The 23,521-nt window shown below is 42.6% G+C and overlaps 1 protein-coding gene across 1 annotated transcript in view; it reads right to left on the bottom strand.

The window, feature by feature from the left end:
- Window positions 1-19,899, bottom strand: part of FRMPD3 (FERM and PDZ domain containing 3) — a 786,479-nt gene extending 766,580 nt beyond the window's left edge. The window contains exon 1 of the mRNA XM_086964646.1: window positions 19,746-19,899. Coding sequence (XP_086820772.1) covers window positions 19,746-19,893 — 148 coding nt within the window. The 5' untranslated portion in view covers window positions 19,894-19,899. The remainder of the gene's footprint in view (window positions 1-19,745) is intronic.
- Between the last annotated feature and the right edge of the window lie 3,622 nt (window positions 19,900-23,521).

The following is a 23,521-nucleotide window of genomic DNA, read 5'->3' on the forward strand; positions in this document are numbered from 1 at the left end:
TACACTTCATTTTAGAACAAGTTTACACCATTCCAATGAAAAGTATTGGGGGCACAGAACCATGGGGAATTAAAAGATTTGCCATATTATTTCCATTTGCCTATATCCAAAAGATGCATTTTTATTAAATTCTAATTGTTGCCTCAGCTGAAAATTTGATAATCTATTTGCACCACATACTAATTATAAGCATTTTAAAGATTAGAATGGGAAAAATCATTACCTAATAACTAAATGAATGCATTGATTTAGAAAAGAGTGTTTAATATTTCAGCTTATGCTTCAAATGGAGTCGCCTGATGGACAACCCATTCAAAAGCTAGACTGGTCCAATTGCAATAGATCTGATTCTAATTATTTTTCTGTAACTGTTACTGTTATCAAATCAAATGTTGATTTGGCCATAAATTAATGAAAACGTTTACGATGAAAATACATGGTTATATGAATTTGATTTCATATCTTTTAGGTCCAGATCCTGTACAAAGAAATAAGTGCTCTTCCTGTTACAATTTATGGTTTAATACAAGAGAGAGGGGCCTATTCTGAAAAGGAAGCTGAGATCCTCGTTATGGATATTGATAAAGAAGTGGTATAGCAACTCTTTCATGACAAAGATAATACTTTTCATACATGATCTAAATTAATCTATACCCTTTCTACAATCACTTAATCTATATTATTTCTGGTACCATTTCACTTCAGCTTAAAGCTAATTAAAGAAAGCATCTACACACTATGTGAAGAATTATTTCAGACATGTACTATTGCACTTTTTTTGTTGGGCTTTGCAGACACCTAAATGGCACAGGTACATCTTAATTGAACTGCACTCTGCACCTTATAATCTCTTTTTGCATCAGTGCTACCTTGCTAAGAAGGACACACTTTACAATTTGTTCTCTGTCCAACAGATAGAAAGGCTATTTTGTCCTGCTAATGTTCTTAATCTAATTTGGTTACAACAACGGACTATTTCTTTTTCCATCATCATTTCCCTTTTCTATGGTTGTAAATAACAAACGTCCAAGGGGTAGTAGTACGAGCCTATTCATAATGCATAGCTCGTATAACATTTAAAAGATGCAGTCCAAACCCATTGATTTAAGAATGATGCTCCTTTTTCTTCTTAGTGCATCTTCATACACTAACACATAAGGACACTTACTGCTATGTTAACCTATCACAGTGCACACATCTTATGATTTTATGAAGCCTGACGTTGCTTCCAAATGTCTTGCTGCACCTTCAAATGTTACCTATTCTTACCATACTTTTCTCCATAATGGTAGAGAAGAAATGTCTCATGTTATGGCCTAGGTTAAGTTTATGTTTATCTGTTTACTGTGCAAAATAATATGAAATGTTGAAGTTTAACATTGAATCCTTCTCCAGTAAGCATTTCTGACATACCTGTTTGGCCTAGGATAAAATTAAATCCAATGCAAAATGGAAAATGTCTTAGGAATGTTAACACAAAAATAATGTTTTAACACCTGCAAAGCAGACTAATATCCTCTAGATATCAAGCTCTGTGATTGAGATACAGCTTTGTTATTATAACAATATTTAGTTTCAGACACAGTTTGTTTGGTGTTGTCCATGCCTTTAACACCACTGGCATCCCAACTGTTTTCAAGAACGTAGGTTCAGGACGATTAACTGTCTTCAAATGTGTCCTTGGAGGTACACCTGCCTTATTGGGCACTCTTGTGCATGAGTTTGGACGATTTACAACAGTTCTATTTTTGGTTGGTGTAGCTATGCTGATCATTCTGAAAAGATGATGAATTTGTGTGATCCATCTGAGCAGCACTGTCATCAGGCAGTGGCCTTCTACTTCAGAGCAGAGCTGCTTCCAAGATTGGAGCAGCATTGGACTGTGGTATTTATAAGCTTCTTTCAACAGCTGACTTCTATTCCCATACTGCACTTGCTTTAAGATAATTGTTCGGAGTATTCAGTTGGAGCATTAAGTTGCGATTCCTGCAGATTGGCTGGATCAGACTCACCAATGAATATTCATTGTACATTGTGCAGAGCACACCAGCTTCCTATCTACACATCTGCTTCCAGTGGTGCATCTTTGCTTCTCATGTGCCATCAATGAATGTCATATTACTAACATCTCCAACGTCTTTATGGGTTTTCAGCACCCTAGCACCTGTTGCTTCTGTGGACCAATGCCAATGTCAACCATGACCTATGCCTCTGCACCTAATATGATGCCTCATTCCCCTACTGCATTATCGATCCCAAGCTTTAGTCATCTTTTGTCAAAACCAATGCTGCAACACCAGCTGCTTCAATGAACTCGGTCACAAGCTTCTTACGATCACCAACAATCACTGTATCAACATTTGATGCTTTGGCGGTTCCAGGCATCTTAGTGACACAGAACTCAATTTAAAAAGAGTAGGGCATTTAGCAGGTGGTGCTGTTCTCTGCATGACCATCTCATTTCTTTCAGCTTTTGCACATGAGTTTTGCTGACTTTGTGGCCCTTGCCACATAGTCTAATTAATGATAAGGCTATTGTTTTGCTTGATTATTTATTAATGGGAATATTGAAAGATTATTCCTACATTCCCTAGAAAAGGTACTATCATTTTAGGTGTATTACATATTGTGCCTTTTTGGAGCCCCCATACTGTGCATTTGCTTTGCCCATATATGTTGTTATTAATTTCTAATAGTTGATGTATTTATTTTCATTGTCATACTTATTTTCATTATCATACAACAATGAGGATTACATGCATTACCTCTGTCTCCATCTGTCTGTGTCCCTCCCTCTGTTTCCCTATGTTTATCAACCTCTCCCTCCTTCTGTCTCCCCCCTCCCTCTGTTTCACTCCCTCTTTCTGTCTTCCTCTGTTTCCCTCTGTCTGTCACTCATCCCTCCCACTGTCGGTCTCCCTCCCTCTGCTCCACCTCCATCTCCCTCTGTCTCCATCTGTCTGTCTCCCTCCCTTGGTCTCCCGCTGTCTGTCACCCTCTCCCTCCCCTGTCTCCCACCCTCGGTCTCCCCCTTCCCTCTGTCTCCCCCTCCCTCTGTTTCCCTCCTCCCTCTGTCTCCCTCCTCCCTCTGTCTTTCTCCCCCTGTCTCCCTCTGTCTGTCTACCTCCCTCTGTCTGGCTCCCTCGGTCTGTCACAATCTGTCCCCCTCCCTCTGTCTCTCCCCCTCTCCCTTTCTCTGTCTCACTCTCTCTATCTCCCTTTTTATTTATTTATTTATAAAGTTTTATATAGCGCGAACATGATCCCGAAGGATATCAGAGCGGTTTACAATTTGAGGGAAAGGAAGGTAATAGTTGCAGTAGAGTCATCAAAGGAATACCAACCCAAGCAAATCAAATATGCATATCAAACAAAAAGGTTGTGAACATAAGGGACAACAAAGAGAAATATAATATTTGAGCCATAGACAACTGGGAGTGGAGCAAGTGACTAGAAATGCAGAATAATACCAAAGGCAGGATTTAGGGTGTATGTGCAGAGCATTAGAGCAGATGATCCGAGACCCTTTTAAGGTACCTGCGATGGTCCTATGATACCAAGCCAAGAAATATTCCAGAGATGGACACCATAGCACCAGAAATGGCTATATCGTGCCAGGTTTGCCCAACAAATGTGAGTGACATTCTTGTATGCCAGGAAGAGCATGTGTGTACTGTGCCCACCTTTAGCTGGTCCGATCACCTCAGATGTGTAAATAATCCAGGCGTGGCCCCCATCATGCGACGGAGGCCTCCAGTATGCTGGGACAGGCCAAAAAATCACGTAGGTTGGCTACAACCAAACACAACATAATCACATACCGGCAATCATACAGGAACGCTTCCCTAAGTGTCTGTGCCACCTTTGAACATACCAGAGGTTACAGGTTACAGAAAAAAACAGAGAACTTTAAATTACACTCTGGAAAGGACTACAAGAAATAGAAATGGAGGTGTATTAATCCCTTGCAATGTAGTAAGTCAGATACTGCAATGTATAGTGTCCGTACATGAAGTAGGGCTAAACCTGATAGGCCTTTATTTATTTTTTCTTTACATTTATAGCTGGGTCAAAGAGAGTCAGCCAAACAAGTCTGCATTCCACTCAGTGCATTGCCAATAAACCTCTTGAGAAATAACCCCATCCGTGTTTTCTCACCTTTGAAGGGCACAGGATGCAGAAAGATGCGTCAGTACTCTATTCAACAAAACCTAAAACCGAGGTTGTGCTCCAGTTTAATGGAGACGTGGTCCTGCAGTTTGGTTTGGACTTCTTCTATGACCAATGTGTCTGTAGTGGCACACTGAGCAAAAGGCACAGTAGTCTGGTCCTGAAATGTGTCTTTAGTGGCGGACTGACCAATAGGCACAGTAGTCTGGGATCTAAATGAGCCCGTAGTGGCGCACTGAGCACAGGCAAAATAGTCTGGTCCCGAAGTTTGTCCCCAATGGTGGACTGAACAAAAGGCACAATATTCTGGGCCAGAAATGTGTGGCACACTGAGCAAGAGGCACAATAGTGTGGGCTCCTCCAGTGGGGGGATTAATGCAAGCATTTTATCAATCACCTCTTTTGTTTCTAAGTGAGGCGCCTGCAATGCTACGGGTATAACCCAGATAAGGGGCATGTACCTGATGACTCATGCGTCGGTGCCACTGCTCCCTTGGCATGGCATAAACTGCACTTACATTGGGAAGCCCACTAAGAGAAAACACATTTAGATTTGTTTGCGCTTCCTGCAGACGGGGTGAGGTCTACGTTTGGGCTGAATTGTCCCTTGGTTGGGGCCATGGGTCATTTGCACCAGTTTGGGTCAGTGGGCACAAAGCAACAAAAAGATGGACTGGAATGTGAGGCAGATCGAATCCCTCTCCCTCCCTTTCCCTCCCTCCCTCTCCCTCTGTCTCCCTCCCTCTACCTCCCTCTGTCACCCTCTGTCATCTTACTCTGCCTGTGTGTCAGCCCGGGCTGAGACAGCTTCCGGGCACACACACACACAGCTGCACCCGAGCACTTCACAGGTCTTTAAAAGACCATTCGCATGTTAATGAGGCAGTGTTGTATTTCACCTCTTAGCGCCCCTGCAGCTCCACTCTGACTGTGGCTGGAATCGCCCAGCCCCCACGGAGCAGCAGAATCTCTGAGTCGCGCTGCTGCAACTGGCAGTGTTTGCAGTCTTTAAAAAAATAAAATAAACACGGGTACGATTCTGCAAGGTCCACGGGCTGCCAAGGAAGGCTTGCCGGGCTCCTGATTGCCCGCGGGCTGTACTATGAATACCCGTGATCTAAGGGAATGTTTCCTAAAAATGCCATAGATGCCCCTAGTTTACGGGTGGAATGAGCCCTAGGGGGAATGGACAGAGTTCGTTCTGCTTTTTGGTTGCAAATTTAAATGCATTTAACAATTCACCTTGCAATCCCAGTTTTTTTTAGATGGGATTACCTATATGTGGAAGAGAAAAGGACACAAAAAGTAGTTTTGTTTTACAAAATGGCTCTGTCCTATCAATATAGTAGAGCTCTTTTGACATCTAATGTATGGAGAGCTCTTTCAGCAACTGTTTGAGGTTTGGAGAAGAATACTGGCAACTCAATAGACTGGTTGAGATGGAACGGTGAAATGACTTTTGGGAGTTATTTGGGATTTGTCTTTAGGACCACCTTGTTGTGATGGAGTTGAAAGAATGAATCTTGAATTGTTAATGCCTGGATCTCACTTACTCTTCTGAGTGAAGTAATAGCAATTAAAAAAGCAACTTTCCATGAAAGAAGTTATAAGTCACAGTTATGAAAAGGGTTCAAATGGAGGACTCATAAGCCTAGCAAGAACAATGTTTAGATTCCATACAGGGGAGGGTGGTACCCTGGGAGGAATTATTCTTTTGAGGCCTTCCATGAAGGCTTTGATGGGAGGAACTCTAAACAATGACAGATGTTTTCTGTTTTGAAGGTAAGCTGCTATAGCAGCAAGATGTAGCCTGATTGAGGAAAATGCTAAATTGCATCTTTGTAGATGTAGCAAGTAGTATATGATATGTTGGATGGAAACATCCAGTGGGTTAATGTTATTATTGGTGCAATATATAACAAACCTTTTCCACTTGGCTGCATAGCATGCCCTAGTGGTGGGACATCTAGCTTCTTTGATAACATTCATGCAATCAGGTGGGAGATTAAGATATCCAAATTCTAAGACATCAGGAGCCAAATCGCTAGGTTGAGCTGCATGGGAACTGGATGCATGATCTCTCCATGGCTCTGTGTTAGCAGGTGTGGAGAGAGTTTTAGTTTCTGATGTGGTACCACTGAGATTTCTAGTAGTGTGGTGCACCACGGTTGCCTTGCCCAGGTTGGTGCAATGAGAATCAATGTGAGGGAGTGTTGCTGCAGCTTGCTCATCACGAACAGAATGAGTGGGAGAGGTGGAAAAGCGTACGCAAATCTGTCTGACCAACTCATCCATATTCCATTGCCTTTGGACAATGGGTGTCGATACCTGGCAGCAAAGCTTGGGCATTTGGAGTTGAGGTGTGTGGCGAACAGATCGATTTCTGGCTGTCCCTACTGTTGAAAGAAAGGTTAAAGAACTTGCAGATGAAGGTTCCACTTGTGAATCTGTTGTCTCTGATGACTTAACAGATCCGCAACCGTATTGTGAACTCCTGGTAGATGTTCTGCCAATGGGAAGATTTTTTGAGGAATAGCCCACCTCCATATGCTCTGCGCCAGCTGGGAGAGCTGTAAGGAGTGTGTTCCTCCCTGTTTTTGGAAATAGTACATGGCTGTCATATTTTTGGTGTGAACTAACATAGTCTTGCTTGATAGGTAATGTTATGTTATATGTTATAACCAATTTATAAAGCGCACTTTGACCAAGGTTTCATGGCGCTGTTTTGAGCAGTTGTGAGTTAACTGTTCTGACATGACTTCAAAAGGGACGGTTACTCATGTGCCTGTATGAACAGCCATGTCTTAAGCTGCTTTCTGAACCGAAGTAGATCAGGGCAAGAACGGATCTCCCATGGGAGTGAGTTCCATAGTTGAGGTGCCAAATATCCAAATCGAGACCCACCGTGTCATTTGCGTTTGAATTTTGTGCTCACCAACAAGTTTTGATGTTTGGAACGGAGGTCACGGGTTGGAACATACCTCAGTATCAGATTGTTGATAAAAATTGGGCTATAACAATTTAAAGATTTAAATGTGAGGCAGGCAGTTTTGAATGTGGCCCGCTGAAGCAGTGGGAGCCAATGGAGTTTTTTTATCAGAGCTCTAGCCGATTGCCACTTGGGCTGTTGATAGATCAATCTGGCTGCCTGGTTCTGTACAAGCTGGAGCCTCTTGATCTGATAGGAGGGGAGGCCTAGGTAAATTGAGTTCGCATAGTCTAGATGGGATAAGACTAGGCCAATCACAACTTGTATCAGTGCTGCCTGGGAGAGTAAGTGGTGTATCTTTTGGATCTTCCGCAGTTGAAAAAAACATTTAGAGACAACTGAGCCCACTTGAGTGTTTAGGGACAGATCTTTATCAATGGTCACCCCTAGGCTTTTTACGGAAGAGGAGGGTTTAGGGAACGTCCCTAGTTCTGCTGGCCAATAGTGAGGGCCCCAGGAGATGTGACTATCTCCTATCAGCAGTACCTCGGTCTTTCCGGGGTTCAATTTTAGATGGTTATAATCCATCCAGTTGCGGATGAACACCATGGTGTCCTGAAAGTTGGAGATGGATTCAGTGGAGTTGTCTATAGTAAAGGAAAGCTGCAGATCGTCTGTGTAGTTAAAGGTCGTTACTTTCCTCTGTTTTAAGGCTTTAATTAGGGGGAGTAAATAGATGTTAAACAAAAGTGGGGACAGGGAGGAGCCCTGGGGAACCCCACATGTGATATTCAGCCCTGGCGCTGTAAAATTTGCCAGGCGAACAGCCTGTGTACGGTCCTCCAGGAAGGAGGTGATCCAACTTAGGGCCCTGCCCTGGATGCCTGCGCGCTCGACACGGTCTAACAAGATCTTATGGTCCACCGTGTCGAACGCGGCAGACAGATCCAGGGGGACTAGAGCCTGGGGGGTGCCGATGTCAGCCTCCCTGCGGAGCTCGTCCAGGACTGCCAAGATGTTGGAAAGATTTTAGAGCTAGAAAAATAGCTAACAACTCCAGATGGTTTATGTGGAGTAGCTTTTGCTGCGGTGTCCACCTGCCCTGTACTGTGTGCTGTGCCAGCCAGTGAGGGATGCATCCGTGGTTAGCACCACTTGTGGAACTAGCTCTATGAATGGCTGTCCTTTGGAAAGGTTTTTGGTGCTCCACCACTGCAGAGAGCGATGGGTCCAGCCGTCCACCACCACCAGATCTGTTAATTGACCTTCAGCCTGGTTCCATTGGCTTGCTAAGCACTCTTGCAGGGGGTGCATTTGGAGTCTTGTGTGCGTTACTACGAAGACGCAAGATGCCATCATTCCAATTAGTTGCATGAACACTCAAGCTGGTAGTGAGTGTTGGGGTTGGAATTCTTGTATAAGAGCTTGCATACTTTGTATCCTTGCTGGATTGGAGGATGCAAGAGCTTTAGAGGTATCTATTGTGGCACCTAGATACTGTTGAGAGAGGGATGGCTGGAGATGTGACTTTGTCCGGTTTATAGTGAAACGGAGCTTGTGTAACAGGTGATTGGTCTGGTGCATGCACTGGTGGTATGACTTGGCTTGTATTAGCCAGTCGTGGAGATGTGGCAAGGCATGGATGTTCTCCCTTCTCAAGTGTGCTGCTAATACGGCAATACACTTTGTGAAAACTCGAGGTTCTGTAGTTATTCCGAAAGGGAGGACTTTAAATTGACAATGCTGCCCGGCCTGAACAAATCAAAGGTATTTTCTGTGAGCTTGGTGGATGGGAATGTGGAAGTAGGTGTCCTTGAGATCTAGGGTAGCAAGGAAGTCGCCTTGTTTTAACAGAGGAAGGACCTGCTGTAATCTGACCATATGGAAGTGGTCGGACTGTATGTAAAGATTTAGGGGTCTCAGGTCTAATATAGGTCTGAGGGAGCTGTCCTTTTTGGGAATAAGGAAATATAGGGAGTAAACTCCTGTGTTTTGATGGTGTACTGGAACTGGTTCTATTGCATTTTTCTGCAGTAGAGCGGCCACATGTAGGAACTGTTGTAATCTCCCCCCAACAGGAGTGGAATGGTTTGGGGGAAGGGGATGGAAGTCACTGTTTGGGAGTGGAGGTAGTAGGGGTGTTGTTACCTCTGCCTCTACCTTTAGTGTTGTTGCCTCTGTATACCCCTCTGCAATAACCTCTATTGGATGAGGATTGGGTGGATTCTTTGTAAGAAGAGGAGGCAGTATCCGTTGGAAAATTTCTGGAGATGCCCCTATAAGAGGAGTGACGAAAGGAGTCTGAGTTTGTAAAGCTCCCATGGACTTTGCAGTGTAAGTATCCTCCTTCATTTTTCTAGTGAAGTATCAACTGTAGGACCAAAAAGGTGTTGCTGGTCAAAAGTTTGATTAAGAATACTGGTTTGTAACTCTGGTTTGAAACCAGAAATACAGAGCCAGGCATGCCTACGTAACAATATGCCAGTATTTATTGCCCTTGAGGCTGTATCAGAAGCATCCAAAGCACAATGGATGGAAGTATTAGTGATTACCTTACCCTCTTGTATTAAGTCAGAAGCCCTGGTCTTATATTTGTCTGGCAAATGTTGCCTAAGGGTTTTAAACTCATCATAGTGAGTCCTATTATATCTTGCGAAGAGAGCTTGGGTGTTGGCAATTCTCCATACGTTGGCAGCCTGAGATGTCATGCGTTTGCCTGAAGCATCTAAAAGTGTGGACTCTTTATCAGGGGGTGGAGCATCCCCTGATGTCAGTGAATTATCTCTTTTCCTGGCGTTTGAGACCACTAATGAATCTAATGGTAATACCCTTTGATATAGGCTGGGTCTGTTGGCGCGTCTTTATACTTTTTCTCTAACCTGGGATTAATTACCCTAGCCCTGACTGGGTCTTTAAATACCTTAGGTGCCTGTTTGACAACCCCTGGCATGTGTCATCTTGTGGTAGATATGGGGCATCTGGTGCATTGTAATCTTCCCAAGGATCATCTGATGGTCCAGGAATATTATCTGGGTTATCTAGGGGTTGCTCATCTTCTATCCCCCCTGAGTAATCATCCTCATCATCATCTGCTGGTGCAGGGCTATGTGGGATGAATGGTGAACGTGAAGGGAAAATGTCAAAGTCTGGTACCTGTGGAAGTGGTGAAGGTACCCCTGATAGGAGAAGTTTGAGCATGCTTTTTGAGAGGGACTGGAGGTGTGGGGGAGGTTCCTGATTTCTTTTAGCCCGCACAGTAATGACATGTCCAGTCTTTGGATGAATAAGAAGAGTCTTTTGTTTTGGATCTGGATAGAAAAGCTCTTCTGTAAAGCATCCTTTTTTGGCACCAACATGTCTTGCTTGGGGCCGAGTTGTTTAGAAGGTTTAGCAGCATCTATAACAGTCTTTGGAGCAGATGTTGGTTTCGGTTCCGAAGACTTGTGTTAAGAAGCTTTCTTCGGCTCTTGTTTTTTGTTCGGATCGGATGTTTTCGGATCCGGAGTTATTGGTTCCGAACTGTGTTTCGGGTTGACGACTTTAGGTGCCGAAGTATGTTTCGGTGCCGAAGTGGCCTATGGTTGGATCGGTTTTGGTACTAGAGTTGTTTTCGGTTTGATAGTTTTCGGTGTGGAAATTGGTTTAGGTGCAGAGCTTGTTTAAGACTCGACCGATTTGGGTACCGAGGTTTGCTTCGGTGCTGGAGTTAGTTTTGGTTTAAACACAATAGTGTTTGAAAACATTGATGTTGCTTACTCAACTATACATAATTTTAAGTAATTCTGTTGTATGGACCTCAATGTGTCTTTTTTATGTTAACATTTCATATGATTAACAAAATAATTATCTAGAAAAAAAAATCTGTTTATACTTTTAGGAAATTATAATTTCTCTTGCTGAGACAAATATGCCTTTCTGCCATTGTTCAATGTCTCCCAGGAGCTGAATGGCTCCTTAATTAAGAGAAATGAAGTGCCTTTTAGAGCGGAGGCAAAGAGAGAGGGGATTATCTTCCCCTGACAGCTTGGCCACCTGATTTGTGCCCAGGAACTTAACTAACTTCAAAGGATGCCTACCCTGTCACAGGCAGATATAGCTCTAACCTAGGCCTCCCCCTTCTATTGCCTATAACAGAGTCAGGCAACAATCCCAGTGGGAGAGGAGCTGCTCCAGGGACCGGTTTTGACTGACCACAAGGAAGGGTTTGACCATTATCACAACCACACGTATGGGTGGGCACAGGGACTTCTGTAGAGGGGAAGAAAGGGTCTGCCATGTTGATTTCAGGTAGAGAGGAGCACTGTAGGATTGTTTACAGTAAAACACACAGTAAATTCTGCAAACGTGGGTAGGGTCACCCTTGTGAACCTTTATCCCATTGGTTAGGGAGGGGCCAAGATTGTGCCCCACGCACATGCTAGCAATGGGCATAAATGTGGCACCCCAGTACCCTATTCTGAACATCTATGGACCTGCGGGAGTCAGAACAATGACTTTACAGCTGTTGTGAACTGTGAGAAGAGCCCTAAGGGCTTGATCTGCTGTCACTTGTACCCACAAATGAGAAGTGAACTCCCATGGTCAGTTTGCTGATCTCCTGGGAAGGTACAGGGACACAAAAGCTGCAAGAGCCTCCTTTCTGAACAGCCCAGCTGACCAGTTCCAACTAGAACTTCACTGAACCTTACTGGTGGCTTCTACTGGATTTTCTTTCAAGGTTTATTGTCAGGAGAACTAACAGAAAACCAGGACACGTATCCAAAGTTAATCTAAAGAAGGTGCATTGCTGTTAAATCAAAGATTCAGGTTGATCCGACTCAGAGCTTTTCCATGGACGCAAATCTGTTTCAGTGGGACCTCGCGAAGAACGTATCAGCCTCATGGTGCCCTGCTGGGCTACAACCTGCATCCTTGCCCCACGGGAGGGATTCAAGCTCCCAAAAAAGTGAAGAAGGTAGAAGTCTTCACTGGGTAAAGGTGCCAAAAGCATTCAGCTGGTGAAGGACTATTTATTGGCATGAAGTTTGAATTTCTCCTGCTTTGGACTTTCCCGCCAAAAGTCAGTGGCTACACTGGGACTTCATCTGATGACTATCTGGCCTAGTGGAAGACATGTCAGCCACAACCTGCTGCCATGCCCCAATGATAATGTTTGATTTCAATTTCAGAGACTAAGTCAGTAAATAAAACTCTGACTGCAACAAACCTGGTCTCTATATATGACCCGTGCTTCATTGCAGTAGGCCTTACGCATTACCACTTTCTCAGTCTACAACGAAAAGTTGCTGCAGTTAGTACTCCTTAGTTTTTGGCACAAGTTTTATCTAAAACTTAAAAAAATCATATCTCCAGTTCTCCTTATTGCATTTTTGTCATTTTTTATCATTTTTTTCATTTAAATATTGTCAGGGTATATTGCTCTAAATTTGGATAGAATGCAAGACCTTTCATTTACAATTCATATGCACAAGAGAGTCCCCATGACATCACCTAATCAATCACCAAAGGGGACCAAGATAATCCACTTTGGGGGTTAAGCCAAACCCTTTAGACTCTGATTAACTATTACTATGAAATTGAAGGATACAACACTCAGCTTCACACCTCTGCTTTCTCACTTTTTCCAGTACAGGATTTCTCTTAAAAATGCATATACATATTTGGGCACCTTCTCTTGACAATATTCAGAGCCACAAACTCTGTTGTACCCAATATCTAGACTCCATTCAACATTGATTTGATTGCCAAATTTGTGGAGCATCAATTACTGTCATACTCTGCAGTTTTCCATATGGCTTCATTCATCCCTGGTTCAGTTCATTGCGGTATTGGATGAGCTCATGAGTCAGATAAATACCTATCATGATGTTTTTTTTTAACATTAGGATTTTGTAAAGTCTACATGCTGATGACAACTGCATTAATTATGCCTTGTTTATGAATGGGGTATATTATTTGAAATGTATAAAGTAGTTGCATGTTCAAATCATGTATAGCCACAGGTACCGAACATCTGTGGGACTATGCCAGATAAGTTATAGAAAGCTGTGATAGATGAGAGTCAGTAGTTGGCATGACTGAGAAAACTAGTACTAAGTGATGATATAAGCTGAAGATGGTTGTCAGGTTAGGATAATGTGAACTCTCGTAGAGGTGAATATTCTGCTTGCCATATCATGAAGAAGCCACCTTTGATTTTAACACCTTGTGTGCTCATGACGAGTTCAGCTCGTCATAAGGCACGACGGTGGCACTGTGCTCATGACGAGCTGAGCTCGTCATGACCACCGCGGCGCTCACACGCATGGCTAATTCCCCTGCTGTGCTGAGCGGTCCACGGAAAGGGGCGTGGTCATGAGCACTGTGGTGCTGCGCGCGCACCCCCTCCCCCCAGCACCACAGGGGAATTATCCCCGCGGCGAAGGGGTTAAGAATACTGAGATACATTCCAGAGCAGTGAGCCCTAGGGGTGACGAGATGTTCTGTCATATCGTTTAAAGCTTACTAGAGAGATCACAAGTAGGTTCCATGTGGCTGACATCAGAAATAAGCTTAAATTTCAGCCTTCCATTGTTGCTATCCTATTACAACATCATCGGCCCTTTAAGCTGTTGACAACTGTGGTAACTGGCTGGTGAATCAAGATTACCTGGCCATTGGCAGCTGGCTTTCCCTTGAAAGTAGAGCAGAACTAGGCCTGTATTTTTCCAACCTGAGAAACCCCTCTCTACACTAGTCAGTTGATTGGTACACTACTTAACGTTTAGAACTTGTTTTCATAGAGATATTAATAACATGACTTTTCTGTTTGCAAGCACTAAGGTTTGTGACTATTACAAATTGAAATGGAATAAAATGCATTGGCCTCTGAAGGATAAAAGACTGGGTTCATCTTTCCAGGATTCACATTTATAAGAAGCAGAGTACACAAAGATCAGGGATGACTTTTAAACTAGCTGAGACGCATTACCAGCTAAAAGTAATACATGTATAACAATTAGGTGGTGCACAAATAACTTGCAATCACCTCTACATGCATGCATAGTTGCTAATTTGCAATTCATTTTCTATTCTTTTTTCATCCATTACAACAAGTTGGCCATTCAGCATTAACATTCATATACATTGGCCATCGCGTAATGGTTTTTCTCATGTGCCTTTTTTTACAATGCATTATATGTTGGCTGCCGTATATGTGTACATGCATGGTGGCCATTTGGGAGTGGTTTGAATGTGCCATTGCTTGTGAAGCAATTAAATAGGCATTGACACAGCCAAACGCACAAACATATCCTGGCCAGATAGCAGGCATCTGTGGGAAGGAAAAGACAGACGAATGGAGGCACATTCTGCACTGGAGGATGGAGCGGTGTCAGGACACACAGGCGGCAGTAATAAGCGGTCGCCTAACAGAGGGGATGTTACCTAAGGGGGCTCATTAAAGTTCCATGGCATCTTCCATGTAATGATATGGTCATAAGCAGTCCACCCAGCCCGTGGTCACTCTGGAAAAAGGCCAACAGTCAGTGGTTGAATGGGACTGACCAGAACTCCACTAATGTGTGCTGCATGTATGTGTGCCTGTATGTTTAGTGCTAACATGGGGTCTCCAACAAACAGCTAAACATAGGGTGGTTTTAAGTTGGTGTGGAAATGTAAATAAATGTAAAATGTAAATGTGTGTGTCTTGTAAAGTGCACTGCTACCCGGAGGCGTCCTGGCGCTATAGACCGCTGGGGAACCCGTCCTGGCTTTCCCTGTGAGATGCTCCCTCCTGGGTATCTCCAAGGTGAAACCAGGCATCCCCGGCGTTTGTGGGGGGCAGTTGTGGAGATGAGGCAAGCTACTGCCCAGAGTTGCCGAGTGTGATCCCTGGTTAGAGTAGGCACTGAGGCGAGAATTATCGAATCCGCTGACCCTGGTTCACAACCCTGCCGCGTCGGGAATTGAACCCTGGTCCCGGGCCGTCCTCTGCTTCCAGGTCTGCCGCCTCTAACCAGTGAGCCACACCACTCCACTGCATTTTGGTTTATTATAGCGCTATAAACAAATATTTCTCAATCTTCAGCATTAAAAGGTAACGGGACTCACTGAACTGTATTAACTATAAATACTTACTATGCACTGTAGAAAGGTGATAAATGAACTCCGAGGCAAGTGATATTCTTTTTGAAGTTTATTGAAGGAAAAAAAGCAATAGCCCATAGTGCTGCGGCCTCGTCCTGTGCTTTCCGTCTTCAACTGACTAGCAGTGGCATTCGGAACCCACAGAGCGAGTGAGCAGTCACGGGCCGCATCTCTAATAACAACATGTTTATAACAGGCATTGCATGTACAGTTAAACCACAACAATTCTCGAGCACTTGCATGTCCAGTAAATGTGGGCAAATAAAGAAGAGACTAATACAATGTAGCTATCATTACATGCACCTTTTTTTTAGCATCCAGTGATGTGATTATTTCAGCATCCAGTGATGTGATTATTAAGTCCTTTTGATTTATGTGTAATGACTCTGGTTTTATACTTTATGAGAACGACATTATCGGGTTGCAATCCTAATATTTTTCCCTCCTGTTTGCTTTTTACTCTCTGATTTAATTTTAATAGTATCAACTTTTTCTGAAAACAAACTTAAAACACATAGGTCATTTAAGCTTCTAATTAGGAAAATACTTAAAACAAATATATAAACCTTATAAAAGAAGTAGCAGATGCTTAGTACTTTTCTGTTTCAAAAGTAATATTTTCTCATCCTTTCCTATCTTGAGGCCAGTCAGTGGTATTAGTTTCAAGATAAAAAATGCTGTCAGACACACCTAGACACAGATCTGCATCATAACAGAATAACAGTGGTTTGTTAGGAAATGTTATTCTGTTCTCAATGTTTATGTATGCATGAGAAATAGCTTTCGAAGATGTGTGTTTACTTCTCTTCTTTTGCTGATACCTACCTACTCACTGTGGTAGCACTGTACATTTATGAAAGGCATATATACCTGCATCCATCCAACCATGAGGCTGGAGAAACAATTGAAAACTCATCTGGAGGCACTTATGACAGACCTACTGATGCAAATGCATATCTCAGAGGCAATGTATAAAGCATTTGTACATATACACAAAGTACACTTCAAAATGAGTCCACACCAACTTAGAAAAATGGCCAATATTTATCTGAATAAAACAAGACCAAAACAACAAAAGTCCAACATACACAAGTCAAGATATCACTATTCAAAGGTTAAATAAGTTCAGTCCATAGAAATCTATAGACGCATTTCTTTTAGCACAAAGTACCTTGGATGCATCAAAATTCAAAGATGAAACAAGCGCAGGAGAGGTAAGGCACCAGAAAAGCCAGGCAATGCGTTGGTTCCTTACTCCCAGGAGAGGAGATGCATTGGTTCCTTACTGCTGGGCAGGGTAGGTGATGCATCGGTTCCTTATTGCTGGGCAAGGGAGGTGATGCATCAGTTCCTTACTGTCAGTGGAGGTGATGTGTTGGTTCCTTCCTGGAATGGGAGGTGATGCGTTGATCTCCGGTCACACAACCTCTGTTCCATACAGCGGGCCAACATCGATGAGGAAACGGTGTAGAGTGATGATGCATTGAAAATCCAGATGCGCTACATCAATGTGACGGCGGCAATGCAGGCACTGCGTTGATTTCACAGCTGCGAAGCAGGCGATGAGGCTATTTTTCAGTGATGAAGCAGGGGAAGCATCTAATCTATAGCCGCACAGCAGTGCTGCGTCGGGAAAACTGGCACTTAGGGTTGATATGTGGATTTTCTCACCAGGTTACACTTTCACGGACGCAGAACTGGCATTGGCACCACTTGGCAAGTCAGGGCTCTCAGCAGAAGAGCCCACGAACTGGTGGGTGAAGTCTTTGATGGCCATGAAACTTCTTAACAAGAGGAAAGCACTCACAAGCCCTTTGAGAACCTTGGAAGCAGAATACAGAAAGCCAAGTTCAGTCCTTTCCCTCCAAGGACAGAAGCAGCAGGCCTGCATAACAGAGCTACAGGCAGAGTGGCAGTCCCCCCTACAGCACCCAGCTCTTCTTCCTGGCAGAATCTCCTTAGTCTAGACGCGTTCTGATTTTGGGGTGTCTGAGGTCCAATACTTACACCTCTTTCCACCTTTGAAGTAGGTAAATTTCAAAGTAAAGTCTTTGTAGTACACAAGACACTGCCTGGCTCCAGACACACTACAGGAAGGTGGAGACAGCTTTGTGTGAGGACAGGCACAGCCCTATTCACGTGTCAGTGACAACTCCTCCCACCACTCTAGCTCAGGAAGGCTCATCAACATGGCGATGGCCCATCAGGATATGCAGGGCACACCTCAGCTCCCTTTGTGTGACTGTCTAGCATAAATGCATAAGAGCCCAACTGTCAGTCAGCTCAGATGTCGATTCTACAGACAGGCAGAAGCACACAATGATTAAGCAAGAAAATGTCCACTTTCTGAAAGTGGCATTTTCAAACATCCAATTTAAAAACCAACATCAATAAAAAAAGTATTTTTAAATTGGGAGTTCAGAGACCTCAAACTCCACTCTGTCTCTCGCAATTGGAAGTTTAACTTAAAATATATTTCAAGACAATCCCAATGTTACCATATGGGAGAGATAGTCTTTGCAATAGTGAAAAACGAAGTTAGCAGTATTTCACTATTGCGACATGTAAAACACAACAGTACATGCCCTAACTTTTAAATACACTGTAACCTGCCCATGGGGTAACTTACATGTAGTTAAATAGAAGATTTGGGCCTGGCAAGTGGGTGCACTTGCCAGGTCGAAATCCCAGCTTAAAGCTGCACTCAGAGACACTGCAATGGCAGGTCTGGGACATGTTTGCAGGTCTCCTCAGGTGGATGGCATAATCAGTGCTTCAGGCCTATTAGTAGCATTTGATATACAGGACCTGTGCACACCTGGTGCACTTTACTAGGGACATACTAGTAAATCAAATATGCCAATCATGGATAAACGAATCACCAATTCAATTTACACAGGGAACACTTGCACTTTAGCACTGGTCAGCAGTGGTAAAGTGCCCAGAGCCCTATAACCAGCAACAAGAAAATGCGACGAAGAGTGAAAAAACAGGAAGTCAGAACCAAAAATACAGGGGCAATCATGCCCAAACTGCCAGGTCTACACTCCCCAATCCGAGTCTCAATTCATATCCTTACACAGCACGTTGGCAGTCATGCCTATGGATGATAATAAGGTAGCTAATTGAAATATCATTACAGCACCTGTTAAAGGAAGCTAATGAATGTCACCTTTTCTGAACATCTTCTAACACAAGGGTACCTACAAAAATAAATTACATTGCCCTCCATTTTTCCCACATGGAAAGGTCTTCACTCCAATCCTATTGCTTTCACTACTAGATAAGTGTGTGAATATGGAGGGATATAAAAAGTTAGCTCTACATTTAATATTGGTATGTATGCACTAAATACAGAACTTTTTGTTGTCATAAATCATATTCCTTCAGCAGACCCCTCCATTCACAATTCTGTCTAAATTGCAGTACATGCACATCCACATGAACAATGCAATGTAGGTCACATGCATGTGGAACTGCATTAGATTTAGATAATGATATAATTAATCATACACAACGGCCACAGAAAATAGTAAACATGCAGGAGAATCCACCCGCTACATGCCCTCCATCACAGAGGTAACCTGGTGGAGAAAATTCAGCTTTTGAGTTCTACCTCATATTTTCCTTTTCTGCCCAAATTGGAGAATTTTCTGAAAAGATAAAACTCTTAGTCAGTCTTTGAGTAAAAGAGTTAAGTGCAGCTGCCTAGTACAGTAGAGGCTTTATTTGCGTTGTTCTTCAGAACTCAACGAGGTCTTAATTTTTCCATGTTGATATACGTGGCTTTGCTCCAAAAGGCGTCCCACACATTCCCTTAAGTATAAAACTACCTTCAGTTAGGCTGAAATAGTCTTCTCTCCGAAATGCTATGGTTGTAACTCTGAAGAATACATAGATTGATTTCAGTGCCTCTCACTTAATTTTTCCTTGTGTAGTCAGATCTACATGGATCATACCATTTGGAGTGCACACTTCTCAAGTTGCTACCCATTCCTCTCATGCCAATATTACATGCATTTTGCTTATTATAAAGTTGACATTTCTCTAGGTGCCTCCAGATTTATATTTGGCCTTCAGATTTTCAGATGCTAATTGCTAACCCTCAGAGTTACTGATACATGGAGTCCTGGTAACTCTCGTAGTGTGCTAAGATTTCTACTTATCAATGTCATGACAACTACTCTGGTACTAAAATGATGCAAACTGTATTGCTCCTAATTGACCACACATTAGGACAATTTGCAGATAAAGTTATACTTTATTAATAGGTTATCTAAATATACTGAGAACTTGCATGATAAGAAAATATCATCACCCTATTAAATCAGCAGCAATCTGTTTTGAAAATATCGAAATGCCTATTCTGTTATTATTGACCTAATGGGAACTGCGTTCTAGCGTCCAATAAGGACTAAACTATTCTTTGCTGTTTGTAGTTCCTAGCAGAGCCTCCACATTTTCCCACCACCGATTAAATATTGTTATTAAGGGTTTGTAGCCGAAGCTACTCAGTTACCTGCAGTAACAGAACGAATAACGACTGGTCTTTCGCTGCCGGCGACAAAGCCAAATCCATAGATCGGATCACGCTCGATTGTCACATGTCGTAGAGCGTCTGAAATCTGTTGACCACATTCCATATCATTGCCGCTCCCCTCCGGCATCACATGACTAGACACGATGGTGAAGAACGTGCAAGAAAAAAAAGAAAGGAATATCAGGAGGATAACAATAAGGTTACAGTAAATACAGGAATCTATATGAAATTAGGAATTTTACATAAACTACAGGTGAGTAATTGGTACATGAAATTTGTTATTTAGGTCAAGCCTGGACAGCACATACTCTGTTCTGCGAGCCATGATGTATTTGAGTATGAAGTTGAAGCTCCCCCCACTCTCCGCCCATATTTTTCATTGGCTTGTGTCATTGTCCTTTATAAATGCTGGCTTCTGATTCATTAGTAGGCTTGTTAGTCCCTCCTTAGTACTGCCTTGCCTTCATTTGTAACGTCCCGTGAGGATTGGCCCTTTTGCTACTGTTGGTAAACTGTATGTCTTTACTTAGTCTGTAAGTACAATTTTCTTTAATTAGTTTCTCCTACTACAGGCACAACATGCTTTCCTGTAACATTCAGCATACCATGCGTGCTTTCACTTTCCAAGCAGCCCGGGCCAATGGCGGCCGCTATTCAATGGAATTAAATAGGTCTTGTAATTACAAGAGTTTGAGCTATTGACATTGTAAATGACAATGTTGTTTATTATTGTGTTAATCATCAAAACAGATAAATGAAAGGCATTGTCATTTACAATGCCAATAGCTTAAACTTTCGCAAATGCGAGACCTGTTGCATTGCAAATGCTTGTTCTTTAAAGTAATGTGAATTGATTTGAACTTTATTTTATCATTTGCCTTCTCAACAATCAAAATAGTGGAAGAAAGAGTCCAGACGGAATTCTAATGCCACTAACCATATACAAAAGTGTTTCTTTCATAGCACTGATTCCAAGTACTTTATTGTTATTCTAAGTCTTGAAGGACAAGCACTTATTGCATTCATAGCCTCTAAGTGTATCATGCCTTTCAGCTTTTGTCTGAACAAAACCGGAAAAATATTTTGATTGGCTCACTTTCTAGTACAGATGGGTTCTTAAGGTCAGAAGATATATGGTGCACTCATGCCACTGCACTTCAACCACTGTTTCACGACAATGCTTAATTAACATAAAGTATTGTGTTTATTAAGTATTGTCGTGAAACACTAAAAATAATAAAGTGCATAACAAACTGGCAAGGGGGGACTCGTTAGAGCACAAGATTAAGGTGACACCCTCCCTCAGGCCATACTTTAAGGTGCTACCAAAGACTTTGTTGTGCAAGGGGAATTGTCCGTCAAAGTTAATAAGGCCAGTGACACCCCCCACGGGTAAAGAGGTACATCAAAATTGTGGGACTAGTTCGGCCAGTGTTGGGGATAGTCTGATATAGATTTGGTGGATTGGTCCATACATCTGAGTCCTAACCGAATCCAGGTCTTGGCTTTAGACATGGGTGATGATGTATCACAGGTTCAGGATGAGGGTATTTTAAGGGGATCACAAATTGGCTCTGGCCCTGGCTCTGAAGTAACCATAGTCACAGCGGATGTTGGAACTTTATCAATCATGGGGGCTGTACAGTCTGAGCAGCAGAGGGAGGCAGAGCAGAAGAGCAGTGATATTTCGATAATTACCATGCTTAGAAATCTTAATTTTGAGATGCAGAAGAGATTTGAGATATCAGAGTCTAACCAGGAAAGTATTAGGGCGGCCTTTGGCTTGTTAGAGATTGATGACTTGAGTTGCCGAACGATTGCATTAGAGGTTGAGGTTAGGGATCTTAGAGATGAGGTCATGGCTAATCGGAAGGAGCCAGAATTAATCAGGAATAAGGAGAGAGAGCATGAGGAAAGGGTAGAAAGATTGGAGAATATACAAAGAAGGACTAATTTGAAAATACTAAAACATACAGAGGGTAAAGCAGGAGAGGACATCAGGAAGTATGTAGTACATTTGTTGAAGAGTGAGTTGCAGTTGGAAGAGACAGAGGAGGAAATCTCTATAGAGATATTCAGAGAGTACATCGTGACCCTTTCAGGTTGAACCCTAATCATGCTAAACCCAGGAGAATACTGATAAATGTTATGACCTTCACTTTGAAAAAGAAGATTCTAGCGACTGCTCTTAAGAAGAAAACTTTGGAAGTAGAAGGTGCTAAAGTTGAAGTAAGATCAGACTTATCGATTGTTAGTACTACTAATAACAGTGGAAACTTGGTAAAAGGATTGAGCCGCTGAGGAAATTGGGGGCTTCGGTTCAACTGACATTTCCTGCCCTTTTAAAGGTGATGTGGAATAATAAGATGCACTCCTTCTGTTTTTTAGTAGATGTAGCTACATTTTTGGAACAGTATCAATCGGGTAATATTTGAATTTGAGTATTTTTGTGCTGCTCTGGCTGTTTTTTCTTTGGGGATTCCTTAAGGATTTCACTTGTGTATTCTTTTTAATAATGTTTATTAAATGCACCGGCCGTTAAGGGGCACTCATAGGGCTTATTAGCCATGGGTGGTTGGCAAGGGTTTTCCTGGGAAAGGGGGTGGGATGTAGGTTTTTTGTGGGCGGGGGAGGGAATGGTAAGGGGTAAATGTAAAAAAATCCTCACTTGCATTTTTGCTGTCAATGGTAGGGAGGGTGTGAGAGTCTTTTTTCTTGGTTGGGATGAGTGGGGGGTAGTTTAAACGAATTGCGAATTGTATCCGGGAACGTAAATGGATTGTGTGTAAAGAGAAGAAGGGAGTTGATAATGCAATATTTGAATGATTCTCCGGTGCAATAGTTATTTTACAGGAGACTCACCCGACCTAAGCAGCTGTTTTTATCCCAACGGTGGTTGGGTCATGCAGTATATACTCCACAGGCAGCTGTGACCTAGGGAGTGGCAGTTTTAATTAAACAAGGCTTGAATATCTCAGTGGAAAGTAAGGCGTCCAATGCTGGAGGGAGATTGTTAAGTTAAAGGTTTTTGGGCAAGTGTTTATTGTGGTAGGATATTATGGCCCGAACCAGGATGACATGGGTCCACTAGATGACCTGGCAACGGAATTACTGAACTTTTCTGGGCAGAATATTAACGCTGGGGATTTAATACAGTTTTGGATCACAAACTAGATAGATCTCAAAATAGTAGAGTGGCTGTAAATCCCAAAATGTCAAACAGAGTGAGATTGCTGATGAGCCAGCTGGGTTTATGTGATCTTCGGAGAAAGAGGTTTTGTCAGCAGTCAGGATTCACGTTCTATAATAAAAAGTATAATCATTAATCCCAGATTGATTATTTTTTGTTGGACCAGAGGATGGTTGATTCAGTGGCGCAGGTTGGATATACTTGAGTATATCTTTCTAATCATTCAGCTATTTCCCTTTGGTTCATAATAGGGGACAGCATTTTAGCGTCACTCTGGAGGTTGGACCGAAAAATACTCTCTGAACAAGAGGCAATGGAGGCTTTGAAAGAGGAGACAAAATAATTTTTTTAAAGGAATTTGGGGTCAGCTAAGACTGAGATTGTTTGGGATGCATACACGGCATTTTTGTGAGGGAGACTAGGAGCTTTGGAAGCTAGGAAAAGAAGATTATATTACAACAGGGTCTCAGATGTTGAGGAGAAGATTCGCAAGCAGGAGGGGGGTCTAGTAAATGTAGGAAATAGAGCGGCAGGTGATAAGGACCTACAAGATATAATCAATTTA

Source organism: Lissotriton vulgaris, chromosome 4_1 (genome assembly GCF_964263255.1).
Source record: "Lissotriton vulgaris chromosome 4_1, aLisVul1.2, whole genome shotgun sequence".
Lineage (NCBI taxonomy): Eukaryota > Metazoa > Chordata > Amphibia > Caudata > Salamandridae > Lissotriton > Lissotriton vulgaris.